Here is a 13,206-nt window from a genome sequence, read left to right as displayed (position 1 = left end):
ATTTTTAAAGGATAAAGATAGAAAAAGCATTGTGCTCATTTTTAGGCAACATTCTCATAAAATCCCTAATAGTAGTCACAGTAATGGCTGGAAAAGATTGATTGATTAATAGGAATTCTTTTTTTTTTTTTTCGGAGCTGGGGACCGAACCCAGGGCCTTGCGCTTCCTAGGCAAGCGCTCTACCACTGAGCTAAATCCCCAGCCCCTTAATAGGAATTCTTAACTGGACTTACTAAAGTAACAAAGAAAAGCCAAAGAGTGTGTGTACTTCACACACACACACACACACACACACACACACACCCCGGTGTAGCCCTGCCTGTCTTAGAACTAACTTACTGTGTAGACCAGGCTGAGCTCAAACTCAGGATGTACCTGCCTCTGTCTCCCAGTGCTGGGATTAAAGCTGTGCTTGGCTTCTAGCTGGCGTTTTCAGTAATCAGTCAGACACGGTGTCATGTACCCATAGTGTCAGATGCTTGGAGGATGGAGGCAGTAGGTGAATTGAACCTAGACTTTGAGACTAGTCAGTAACATTCCAGGATCCCATCGTACATTTGTGCTGTTTGTTCTTCCATAAGCAGAACTTCACAGCACATCCTTTTTGCATATTTGTTTTATTTTCTTGTTGCTGTACAGCTTGTCTCACCTACTATGTTTAGACTTTTGTTCATTTTCATTCTTGTTGAATCCAGGTGGTCTGGGGATCTCTGAAACTGTTAAAGGAGATCTGTCAGACTGGAACTATCATCATGTGCTCAGGTGTCTGCCTATTTAGTGCCTAGAGACTTATATGTGTTTCTGTCTTTGCATCGATGACTTAACTCATCTTCTAAGTTGAGCATTCTCAATCTAAAACTACTGGGATAAATATAAGTAGGCAAATTAACAGAAGTGCTTCATAGTTCTTAGTAATTCTCGTAGAGAATATAGGGATCCTGAGACACTGTGCTTATGTACCACAGTCCTTTATGAGATTTTATCCCTGTCGAGATGTCCATTACCTTCTCTGTGCGCACTGTATATAAGACTTTTTGATGTGACAGTCCCACCAATAGCCTATGCACAGGTCGTTTCCTGGTACAAACTGGGAGTAGGTTACTGTGCCTGTTAGTCCACAGATGCTGCTATACTGGTATGAAGAGGATTGCAGGCATTTATAGCTCTGCCAGATGCTTCTGAGCACCCTGTCCATTGCGCAGGCTTGTCAGTTTTGCCACTGTCTAGTCAGTGAGTATATATTGCTAGAACGTATGTTTTCCTGATTTCTAGAAGATTGAATACTATTCTTTATGCTTGTTTTCCATTTGTATACTGACCTAGTTACTGTTCTGTTGCTTTGAAGATATGATTCTGGCAACTCTTATTAAAGCAAGCATTTAATTGCGGCTTGCTTACACTTTCAGAGGGGTTAGCCCATTATTATCATGGTAGGAAGCATGGTATCACTGGTGCTGGAGGAGTAGCTGAGAATTCTTTATCTGGATCCACAGGTAGCAGGAAGTCTGGGCCCAGTGTGGGCTTCTGAAACCTCAAAGTCCACCCCCAGTGACACACTTCCTCCAACAAGGCCACACTTCCTAATCCTTATAATCCTTTCAAATAGTGCTACTTTTCAGTGACTAAGCATTCAAATATATGAGTCTGTGGGGGCCATTCTTACTCAAACCACCACAGATGGTTTCTTTTGTGAAGAACCTGATCAAGTATCAGCCATTTATCTATTAGATATTAAGTTGCCTGTCTTCTCATTTTGTAGATGGTCTGATTCAGAAATGATTCCCGTTTATGTAGTCAGCACAAGATTATGTTCTACTGTGGCCTGCTCAGTCATAGTGGGATGGTGCTGTCCTCTGGCTGTATGGATTGAAGCTGGACTAGATGGGTCCATTTGTGCACACTGGCTGCTTAGGGTGCCGTACCTCTTAGCTAGCTGGAGAGCTGCGGCTGCTGTCGGGGTTGTCCCCTGCTGTTTGGACAGCGAGAAAGCTTCCTCTGCCCACTGGGCACAGCTTTTAGTTGCACCATTTGGTTCCTCATTTCTGCCTTAGTCTGCCCAGTAGTGCGCTTTTGTCTATTTTGTTTTTGTTGTTATTTTGTTTTTTTGTGGGTGGTGGTGGTGGTGGTGGTGAAAACAGGGTTTCTCTGTGCAGCATTGGTTGTCCTGGAATTCCTTCTGTAGACCAGGTTAGCCTTGAACTTACAGCTCTTTCTGCCTCTGCCATCTGAGTGCTAGGAATAGAGTTGTGTGCCACTATTACCCGACAACCAGCTCTTTTCTCTCCCTTTTCCTTGGGATTTCAACTGTGTTTTCTTCCTTACATGTGTCACATGTGTAATTGTCACACAGCATTGTAAAAGCGGGCTGTCCTTTTCTAATTGGAGGTTGTATTGCTCAGTCATGTTTAAAATGAAACAAATAAACAAAACAATTGCCCAATGAATTAGAAGAAAACTTAAAATTATATAAAACTAACAAAGTACCAGAGTCCTACAATGAAGGCTATATTTAATGATGAAATTGGAAACCATTTTGATTATCAGTCATAAAATGAGAGTGAGTTTGCTGCTTTTAGCTTTAACACAAGGAGAATAATTTTGACTGATGCTTTAAGAAAAAAGCCAAGAAAGAAAATTTAATATTTAAAAGGAGAGGAGAGAAGATAAAAATCTACCTTAAAATCTTGGAAAAACCCCAGAAAGCTATTATAGCCATTGAACTAAACTTCCAAGTGATCGAGACATAGACATGTCTTATTTCCATGTAAAGTTGCAGTAAACACCAGCATATGTATAAATGCCTAGGCATGTTTTTAAAATGTCAAATAGAAAAGTTAATGTGGTGTGATGGCACTTACCAGAAATCCCAGCACCAGGAAGCAGAGGCAGGGTAATTCTTGGCATCTCCAGAGTCCCTAGGGTAGGTGACACATTCAACAATAATATGGTATAAGAGAACAGCAGAAATTTGTTAAATTAGGTTAGCAGGAGACCTACCATTTATGCAGATAAAAACTGCACTGTTTAGGTTTAGCTCTAAGTTCAGAACAGTTCTATCAGGATCTTTTTGTAGAGCTTCAAATTTTGAAGTTAATGGGCTATTGAGATGAAGAACTGTTGTGAGAATTGTGTGAGAGAATGTAGGAGTCATCATCAGTGTTGAGAATGGGCAAGGCACAAGATAAACATAGGATGTTAGTTATCAGGGAGAGAGAGAGCTACCGTTTGAATCAGGAGTGCCACATCTGTCCTCGCCTGCCTTTTGTGTTGGCTTGTTTGGAATGCAACGTGACTATGAACCCTACAGGTTCTGTTGAGCTGGGACTATCAGAGAGAAGTAAGATACTCTGGAGTAGATCCTACACAGAGTCAGACTACAGCACACCAGAGATCACTGTACTGACTTGGAGTTAGTGGATCTGGGGCAAATGAGGCAAATTCATTCGTTGACAGTGTAGATAGAAGCGATAAATATAGTAGTAAAAATAAGGTGTCTTTGTTGTTCTGTTATAGAAAGGCTTCCAAATCTTGTCTATCATTAGAAAAGAATAAATTTATTGAAGTTTGTCCAGCAGGGAAACAGGTTTAGGAATAGGCTTGGTATAGCTGGAAGTGATCAGGCAACATAGTAGTGATGGCTTTTGGGACTAGACTGTTCTTGGGTGAGCAGAGGAAGGTTTGGTTATGTATTATTTTATAGCTCTTTAGAATACCCCCCACCCCCACCGCGTGTGTGCATGTGTGTGTGTGTGTGTGTGTGTGTGTGTGTGTGTGTGTGTGTGTGTGTTACTGCTTTTTACAGATATCTGGCATGCCTTACATGCACAGTAACCTCCAAGGTTCAGTTAATTCATTTGAGTCATCAAACTGAGTCCATTTGGGATAGAGTATCTTAGCAGGGAGTATTAGCAGAAACTCCGGTATCTTGTTGTCTGCTTGAAATTCCCTGGCCAGGCTGTCCAGACACCTTGATTTTACACTGGGGGCAGACAGGGAGGTCCCTTCTATGTATGTCTGCCAGTGTTTGTTAATATTTGTCTTGGATCCATCGCCTTCTACTACAGGATCTAAATGGTTTTTGTTTTTATTTGGCTTGATCAGATGGATGGAGATTCAGAGGAGGAACAGGAGTCTCCTGACACAGGGGAGGACGAAGACGGTGGAGATGAGTCTGACCTGGTAACCTCATATTTTTCTTATGTTACATAATTCACATCGGCAGCTGAGAGCACTGGTGGCATCTCTCGTGTATGCTGAGGTGCACGGGGTCTGACCTGAAGGAAGAGTGGTTAAGGAAGCCAAGGAGGTAGTGTAGAGTTGCAGCATAGGGGCAGGTAGAGCGGCTGTGCTGATGTGTTCGCTAGGACCTGTCAGCAGGCTAGGCTCTGAGGGGAGGAACGGGGGTTCTACAGTTTGATTTTCATACCATTGATGGCAGGCTGTCTGTTTATCTGGCAGGTAGAACCTGAGATCTGTAGGGCTGGGTATATTGGTATATATATATGGAAGCCATTGGACGGAGTCTCGGGAGTAACCCATGTGTGAATATTGAGTAGAGAAGTCCAGAAGCTTGTTAGCTTGAGGGAAGAAGTACTATGTGTGAGGTAAAGTATGGGACTAGGAACTGAGGAGGGAGCAAGTCTCCCCTGATGTCAGGCTTCATTGGTGAAGGAGAGGACAGCATATACAGGATCTTTGGGTTTGATGAGGAAACATTTCCTGGGACTCCACAGCATGATCCAGACAGTGGAAAATGTGATGAAGTTTTTTTTAGAAGTATTTCTATGTGAAAACGTAGGATAAAGTGAGGATTGGGGTTGCTTGTAGGGAGGAACCTGGACAATAGAAACGTGTGTTGTGCAGATGTTCCTCATCACTATTTTGCTGGGGTGACTGACGTAGACCCACACATTCAACCCAGGGCTTGGATGAGTACACATACTCGTCCATGTATATGGGGATGGCTCTGTATGCTGTGCCATGTGCCTCTACCTACGTGTCAGCAGGATGTCCCCAGTGTCTGTATCTGTCCTTGGGAATAGGGTTGAGAGACCCATGTACTTTCTTCATGTGACCGCTTTCCAGCATCTTTTTGCATTAGAATGGTGCTGTAGACTAGGACAATTGTGATTTTTGCTAGTTAGATGTCCTTTTTACACTTGCAACATAGGTACAGATATGCCATCTCTTGTGTTGCTATAAATTATCCCTCTGCCTTCTGCATGTAGTATGCACCTATGTGATTCTGGGGCACACTGAACATTGTTCCCTCCTGAGCGAGATGAGTGGATATGTGGAGCCAAAAGGAAATCACATACTGAGCTTATTTACTTAGTCCCAAGGAGAAATTTCCAGTTTATTTTTTTCCAGTATGCCAAATTCAAATACAACTTATACATTCTAAATTAGTTTTCTTGTCTAGTTGCCTCTAAAAGGACTGGGTTTACTGGGCTTACTGGGCTTACTGAGATGTTCAGGACCACCTTTAGAATGGAACCCAGAAACATGTGCAAAAGAGAAGTAGATCTTTTAGAGAAAGAATCAAGTATTTGATTTTTGAGGCAAACGAGTTGGTTCTTTTTGCTCTCAGGAGCTCCCCCTGCTTTGCTTCTGATATGCTTGCTCTTTGGTCCTCCAGAGTTCTGAATCTAGTATCAAGAAGAAATTTCTCAAGAGAAGAGGGAAGACTGACAGCCCCTGGATCAAACCTGCTCGGAAAAGGAGGCGGAGAAGCAGAAAGAAGCCAAGCAGCATGCTTGGTGAGCGCAGTGGAGCTGGGGTGGATCAACAGGAAGCTACCTGGGCTGGTTTGTAGGAAGGAAGCGTTTCACTTGAAAAACAGGTCTCCTGTAAACTGTTCTAAGTGACTTCTGTAGGGACGTGGAAGTGATCCTCAGGTAGTCTGCTTTGTTACCAAACATAGGCGATTCTGGCTTCATTACCAAGCAGGAAGCCAACTTGGATAATTTGTCCCCTGCACAGGGGTAGTGCCTTTTTTCCTGGGTGGACATGTCCCATACCATGAGGAAGTAGGAAGTCTGTGGTCCCTGGCTGCCTCTGTGGCCTGAGTGGTTTGTGCCTCATCCATAGGTCTTAGTAATAGTTTGTTAAGGTGAGTTCAGGAAGATCAGAGAGGCAGAGGGTTAATGCCATGTTCATTGTATAGCTTTATTGAATTGTTCCTAGCACACGGTGGAATGTTTACAAATTATAGTATAGAACTCTCACCAGGATCAGGCCAGCATTGTATTCACCCTCTAGAAGTCCCTACCCTGCTACCCTGGAGAACCTTTCCTCATGTGTGTGAACACCTCCCCATTCCCGGGCAGCCCTTAATGTTCTGTGCTCCTGATAGGCTAGTACTTACAGAACTCTGTGTCAACAGATTGCTTAACATAAGCACTTTTTTTTTCCTGCTCTGGCTCCTTTGAGGTAATCACTTGAGCACCTTCTTGTTGTATATGTTCCCTTTTGAGAAGTGTGGGATGCTATTGCTTGTTAGTCATTCCTTTTTTTCTTTTAATAAAAAATTGTATTTACTTAGAAGCATTCAGAATGTCAACAAAACAGGCACTTTTTGTTTTTTGTTTTTGCAATTACAGAGTGGTATTCAGTTAACACAACAACAACTATCTTTGTGTAAGTTGTATCAGAGACAACCGAGGATGAAGAAAAAAAACCCCAAAAATAAAACCAAAAGAAAAAAACAACTCCCCCCACCAAAAAAAAAAAACCAAACCAAACCATTGTCCCCATATATAACTAATTTGTGCTGTGCACTAACAAGAACCTACTTTAATTTCCATGCCAATTGACACCCCAGACTGTACCAGGCAAGGTTAGTGGTATTGAAGATACCACCAGGACAGGACCAGCTAAAGACACACTCGGTAGTGTGTAACTATGCAAAAAAGGCACTGGACAGTTTAAAAACAAATCTTACACAACCTTACATTTCAATCTTTTTCTTCAAAAAGGAGTGAGTTATATATAAGGGGATTAAATGTTTATAGACAAAAAAAAAAAACTGCACTAGAACCAACTTATTCATTATCTTCATGTTCATCTTCCTCCTCTTCCTCTTAACCCTCCTCATTGTCTTCTTCTTTTTCTTGCCCTTCTCAGCCTTGACCACCCGTTTTTTTCACTGCATCAGGTTTTCCTTTAGCTCTGTAGGCAGCAATATCCTTCTCATACTTCTCCAGCTTGGTGGCCTGCTTGTCATCCGCGGCAGTGCTGCTCCACATCTCTCCTAGTTTCTTTGAGACTTCACCAATGGATAAGCCAGGATGCTCGCCTTTGATTTTTGGGCGGTACTCAGAATAGAACAAGAAGAAAGCCAAAGGAGGCCTCTTGGGGGCATTGGGGTTCTTGAACTTCTTGGTCTCCCCTTTGGGGGGTGTAGGTTTTCATTTCTCTTTCATAACGAGCCTTGTCAGCCTTTGCCATGTCTTCAAATTTCCCCTTTTCTTTAGCAGACATGGTCTTCCACCTCTCTGCGCACTTCTTGCAGAACTCTGAGAAGTTGACAGAAGCATCCGGGTGCGTCTTCTTGTGCTCCTCCCGGCAGGTTTGCACAAAGAATGCACATGAGGGCATTCTGCCTCTCAGCTTCTTAGGATCTCCTTTGCCCATGTTTAGTTGATTTTCCTCCGTGAGGCACAGAGTCGCCCAGTGCCCCTCCGGCTCTCGCTTGCCCCGGCGCTGTCTCTGTGGAGCTCAATGGGTGGACCCTTGTCTCTGCTAGGTTACTGCACAGGTGTTTCACCTCTGGCTCTCCTAGCTCAGTCATATACAGTGCGCTCAGGTCTTTGGGAAACTACTAAACTTTTCTCAACTATGGGTTTCATTGTCCGTAACCCACCACAGTAGCTGGGCTGTGGATTCCCTCTGTCCTTGCCATAGCTTGGTGCTTCGTGCTTCCAGTAGGTGTGAAATGGTCCTTGGTAGCTTCGGTGTGTTCTTTCCAGATCAGTGATACGATGGAGCATCTCACCTTGTGTGCATTTTCTTCTCTGAAGTGTGAATTTGGGTCTTTCATTCCCTTCTCACTGAGTTGTGGGTGCTCTTTAAATGTTCTAGGTAGACTCTTAATCAGACGACTATTTTACATGTTTCCTACCTAGTCTGTGGCTTGCTTTTCCATTTTCCTAACTGTATTTAGGGAAGAATAACTAGTAAATTTTTCATTGAAGTCAAATTTATGAATTGTTTGCTTTTATGTTTCTTGCTTTTTTGCTCTAAGAAATCTTTAAGTCACCAGATGACCAGCGTGAAGTTCGCATTTTCTTCTCATGCTTCCAGCAGTCACACAGGTCCTTAGTGCCTGAGTCAGTGTTTGCATGTGTGAGGGAGGAGACATGTGTCTGTGGGTATGCAGTCCATCAGCGGGTCAAAAAAGAGACTTCTACTTTTTTTTTTTTAAAGATTTATTTATTTTATGTATATAAGTACACTGTCACTGTCTTCAGAAGAGGGCGTCAGATCCCTTTACAGATGGTTGTGAGCCACTGTGTGGTTGCTGGGAATTGAACTCAGGACCTCTGGAAGAGCACTCAGGGCTCTTAACCACTGAGCCATCTCTCCAGCCCTACTACTTTTTTCTTTTTAAAGATTTACTTATTTTTAATCATGTGTGTGAGTGTTTACCTGTACATGTATATGCACGCCATATACATGACTGGTTACCCCGGAGGTCAGAAGAGGCTATCAGACTCCCAGGAACTTAGGTCACAGATGAGTGTGAGCCATTCTGTGGGTTCTGAGAAAAGAACCCAGGTCTGCAGAGGCCGCAGGTGTTATTAACCACTGAGCTGTCTCTTCAGCCCGCAAATCAGATCCTTACCTTCTCTGTTTGGAGTTTTTGTCGTCAATGGTGTGTGGGTGGCCAGTCTGGGTTTTCTAATCAGCTCTCTTCCCTTGTTTGCTTATCATCTTCATGCTGCACACAGCTCTGCTCAGTTGTTTGTTGAGCGGCGTCTGACAGGAAGGAAGGTTTGTGGGCTGGTTCCTATGAGACAGCCATGTGACATTGGAAGGACTATAGAGACTTCTGGGGTTTGTCCATACAGGGCTTGTAGCCTTCCTCATAACCTCGTCTGCCCAGTCATTTTTGCTATCTTTTCTTCTCACCATGGGCTGCTCTTTGAGATCAGAAAATCCATGTGGCTTTACTCTTGGTTCTGATACTGAAAGACACTTTGAAGTTAGGGATTCTGTCTTCGCCTTTGGCTTCAGAGTACAAAGTGCATACTTAGATGTTTACTAGAAATAAGGAATTTTATTGTTTTATGTAAAACGTTTAAAAATTTAAGTCTCAGAAATTTCCTGTCTAAGATCTTGGAACAGAATACGTTCGAATTAAAGTATATGTATGTAACATAAACACATTTTTTAGGGTTCTACATGAAGTATCTTTGGAGTTGAAAATGCTTTACTCTGTACAGGTGTCTCAGGCCTTCCCTCGTCTCCAAGGCTGAGGCCTACGTAAGTCTGTGCACCTACTATGTGATCTACAGAGTTGGTTTGGGGATTAGGCCTCTTTGAGTCCACCTATCTTGGCATGTTTTGGTTACTGCACTTTAGTGAGTGGCCTGTGTGATGGGTAGCTGCGTGGTTAGGCTGCTTCAAAACCTTAGTGGGCCTTTCAAACTGGAAAGTTATATTTTTCTGTCCTATTTTAAGCTTTAAAACAATTTATAGAAATGTATCCTTCAGAGATTGAGCTGCCACGGCCTTCCCAAGTGCTGGAATTAAAGGCATGTACTGGTTCATTTATCATATTTTTATTTATTTTCTTGATTATTTTACTAGTTTTTATTTCAGCAGATATGAACGTAAGTTGTATTAATTGGAGTTGAAAAGATGGCTAAGCAGTGGGATATATACACAAACGCCAAACACTGATAAGCATAAAATTATTAAATCTAATTTTTTTACTTGGAAAAAGAATGTAATATGTGCATTGTTGATTTTTGGGTGGAGTGGGGGGAAATCTTACTCTGTAACCCAGGGTAGCTTAGAATGCTTTGTTTACTCCATGCTGGCCTTGTTCTCCCAAGTGCTATTAGAAGCATGAGGCACGGCACTGGCTTCTTTGATTTTTCTGGTCAGCCTCTTTCTTGGGAAGCTGGGTATATATGGGGAATTAATATATGATACTAGAAACTGAAGTGGCCTAGGTAATGTTATTTAAATTCATCAGAGTTCATTAGAATTAATTATTTTTCTGGGAACTGGCCTCTTAATTAGAATGTCGGTTATGTTTTATTTTTGGGTTTTTAAAACAGAAGCGTTTTTATTGTGTGGGTGTTTGTTCTATGTAGGTTAGAGGACCGCTTATGGGAATAGATTCTTTTTATCAGTGTGTTCTATGGATTGAGTTCAGGTTGTCAGACATGGCTACAAGCACTGTTACCTACAGAGCCATCCCTCCAGTCTTCCTGGAACGTCGTGGATAATAGCTACTGGGCAGGTTTTCATGATATGTGCATTCTGTGTATAGGTTCCGAGGCTTGTAAGTCATCCCCAGGAAGCATGGAGCAGGCAGCTCTGGGAGACAGCGCTGGGTATATGGAAGTTTCTCTGGATTCCCTGGATCTCCGTGTCAGAGGAATTCTGTCTTCCCAGACGGAAAACGAAGGTTGGTGTTGGAGTGTGACTACACCATCTTGCTTGCTTAGTGGGCTAGCTCTCCGTGTCAGCCTGATGCCCCCTGGTGGATAATAGGGGACAATTTGACAGAGCACTCAATATTTAAAAGGTGACTGAATAGACACGATGCAGATCATTTTCCAGGTCATTACCCGCTCAGGTGGGAAACAGAAAGTCTGAGAGCCCTCTAAGAGTGAAGCAGCGGAAGCCATTTGCATTGTTTGGGGTGTTGGTAATTGAGTTTCACACTGTGTTCCCAATTGTGAGCAGACATTCTTTGTGTGTGGGATCATTGACAAAAAGATGCCACCCTTGTCTGGATGTAATGGTATCTATGTTGTGTGGTATGCCTGTGAGTGATCTCTGATTTTAGCTCTAGTTAGTTGTAGCTTGTCTTCTAGCTTCTCTTGTGCTGACCTTGCTCTGATGTGTTTGCAGTGGAGTACAGCCTCCAGGCATGGGTACAGTAGTGTCTGCCATTGTCCCTGGATCATTGTGGCTTGCTCTCATTGTTTTCTGCCTGCTCCCCTCCTTTTAAGTCACTTAAAAACCTTCTAGCAAACAATGTTAAGGGAAAGTTTATAGACTCTACAGCCGTTTAGATTTTTAACATGGTTATGTTTATGGTTATATAGGGATTTAACAGTAAAGAGCAGACACCCAGCTTTTAAAATTTTAAACACTTAGGAAACTGTGATTTACTTTTGTAATTTAGTAATGTAGAAACCACATCTTTTGCTTCTCATATAAATCTTGGGTTTGTTCAAAGAAGTGATTGTTTTTTGTTTTTGTTTTCTTCTCACAAGTAGAGCACAAGCCTTTTCAAATTTCATAAAGCCCCATTGTAGGTAACTTGTATCTCTTTTCTAAGTTAAATAGACCCGTGTTTAAGTATTGTAAACGTCTAGATTTGGACGACTAGAAATTTAATTATAATCACGAAGTAATGTTTTATCAAATTAACCCAGTACTGTTCAGCAGACTCCTGCCTGTTGTAGGTGCGTTAAGAGGAGACTGTGAGGAGATTTAGGGCCCTTTTATGTAGAGATGTGCTGTTCCGTCTCTGATACAAGGGAAGGTCAGAGATAATAAATGCAGCTATAAAGGCTTAAGAGTGGCAGCACATCTAGAATGGTTGTATCCTGGTTCCTGAGACAGGCATGCAGGCAGGTGGGGGTGGGGTGGGATTGTAAAGTTGTTCCCTCGGGTTCTGTGGCATTCTGTAGATTGCCCTACCTGTGATCGATCAACACTGATCCATCAATCAGTGATTGGTTTGTGTACAGCAAATATGCTTTTGACTTTGAGAATCGGCACCTTGATGAGAAGCAGCATTGCCTGCTTGCCTTCATTTTTAAAGTGTGGAACTGGGAAACCTGAAGGTAGGTAGCGGGAGAGCAGGTATCTTGGGAAGTCGCTGAGGCTGGTGAGTGCATATGGTCCATCTAGTTTTGGTTCAAGAGGGTCTAGGCTTGAGCTGAGGACCTAAGTGAATATTTGTGTGTGGTTATAAATCATTGTTTGCCTTGTCTTTTCCCACCATTTTCGCTTGTAGGTGTGTGAAGGTAATAGGCTGAGCACTTGAGTTTGGGTAAAGACAGGAGATACAGACACTGGCAGTGTGGTGGTCAGGGGATCCCAAGCTCAGATGAGAGGTTGTGTGTGTTTACTCCTCTAGAGGTGCTGAGGTGTAGGAGAATGGAGGCAATCAGTGAGGCAGACTAAAGTCTCATCCAATAGCCAACTTTATTCAGAGCCTCAGACAGTTTATACTCTGAGGGTTGAGAGGAATCACTTGAGTAAGTGTACAATCACAAGGGTATGTCACACATGTGACATACTTGTAACAGGGAAGCCACACGGTCCATAGAGCCTTATAAATGATTACCAACAGTCAGTTGTGTTGAATAAGCTGGAGTAAACCCACTCCTCTCTACCAGGGAGGGCACGAAAGCACATTCCAGGAGCAGTTCTGTTTTTTGAAGAAACAGAAGTCACAAGGCTCTTATAGTGGTTTCTTGGAATTTTTCACAAGCACTCAGAAATCTCCTTCTACAGCTCCATTCTTGTGCACATATGAAGGCTGTGGCAGTTTCTCCTTTTAATGTCCCAGTAGTTCTTCAGTTGTAGAGATTGAAGCACACCCACATCTGTCTGTGTCGTTCAGACGGTGCTGCCCAGGAGTGTTCGCTCTTTCCGTCTCCTCAGTCTCCTCAGACACAGATGGTTAGTGTGGCAGAGAGAGAGAGAGAGAGAGAGAGAGAGAGAGAGAGAGAGAGAGAGAGAGAGAGAGAGAGAGAGAGAGAGGGGCAGAGAGGGGCAGAGAGGCAGAGAGGCAGAGAGGCTGTGTGTGTGTGTGTGCTTATGTCTACACCAGGTTATTGAGCAGGAACTCCTCACAAACTCATACTTTCAGTGATTCTGGTTTGAGTTTTACTTTAGATTTTCTGATCTTTTGCTGTGAGTGGGAGATCTTGCAGCTAGATTTGTACGAAGTCAGTTTCCCCTTTCCACAGAAGTTTGCGGGACAGTGTTTTATTTAGTCTAGATGG

The 13,206-nt window shown here is 42.8% G+C and overlaps 1 protein-coding gene across 11 annotated transcripts in view; it reads left to right on the top strand.

Moving 5' to 3' along the window:
• Positions 1-13,206, top strand: part of Ehmt1 (euchromatic histone lysine methyltransferase 1) — a 148,291-nt gene that overhangs the window by 79,553 nt on the left and 55,532 nt on the right. For all 11 annotated transcript variants that reach the window (XR_010064648.1, XM_017591873.3, XM_063284055.1 and 8 more), the window contains 3 exons: positions 4,103-4,180; positions 5,640-5,760; positions 10,506-10,643. Coding sequence is in view for 10 of the 11 variants with exons in the window: in XM_017591873.3 (XP_017447362.1) it covers positions 4,103-4,180; positions 5,640-5,760; positions 10,506-10,643 (337 nt within the window). In the remaining variant the exon portion in view is untranslated. The remainder of the gene's footprint in view (positions 1-4,102; positions 4,181-5,639; positions 5,761-10,505; positions 10,644-13,206) is intronic.

The sequence above is a fragment of the Rattus norvegicus genome, chromosome 3, assembly GCF_036323735.1.
Source record: "Rattus norvegicus strain BN/NHsdMcwi chromosome 3, GRCr8, whole genome shotgun sequence".
In the NCBI taxonomy this organism is placed as follows: domain Eukaryota; kingdom Metazoa; phylum Chordata; class Mammalia; order Rodentia; family Muridae; genus Rattus; species Rattus norvegicus.
Note: the sequence above shows the minus strand (reverse complement) of the source record. Positions and strands in the feature narration are given on the sequence as shown.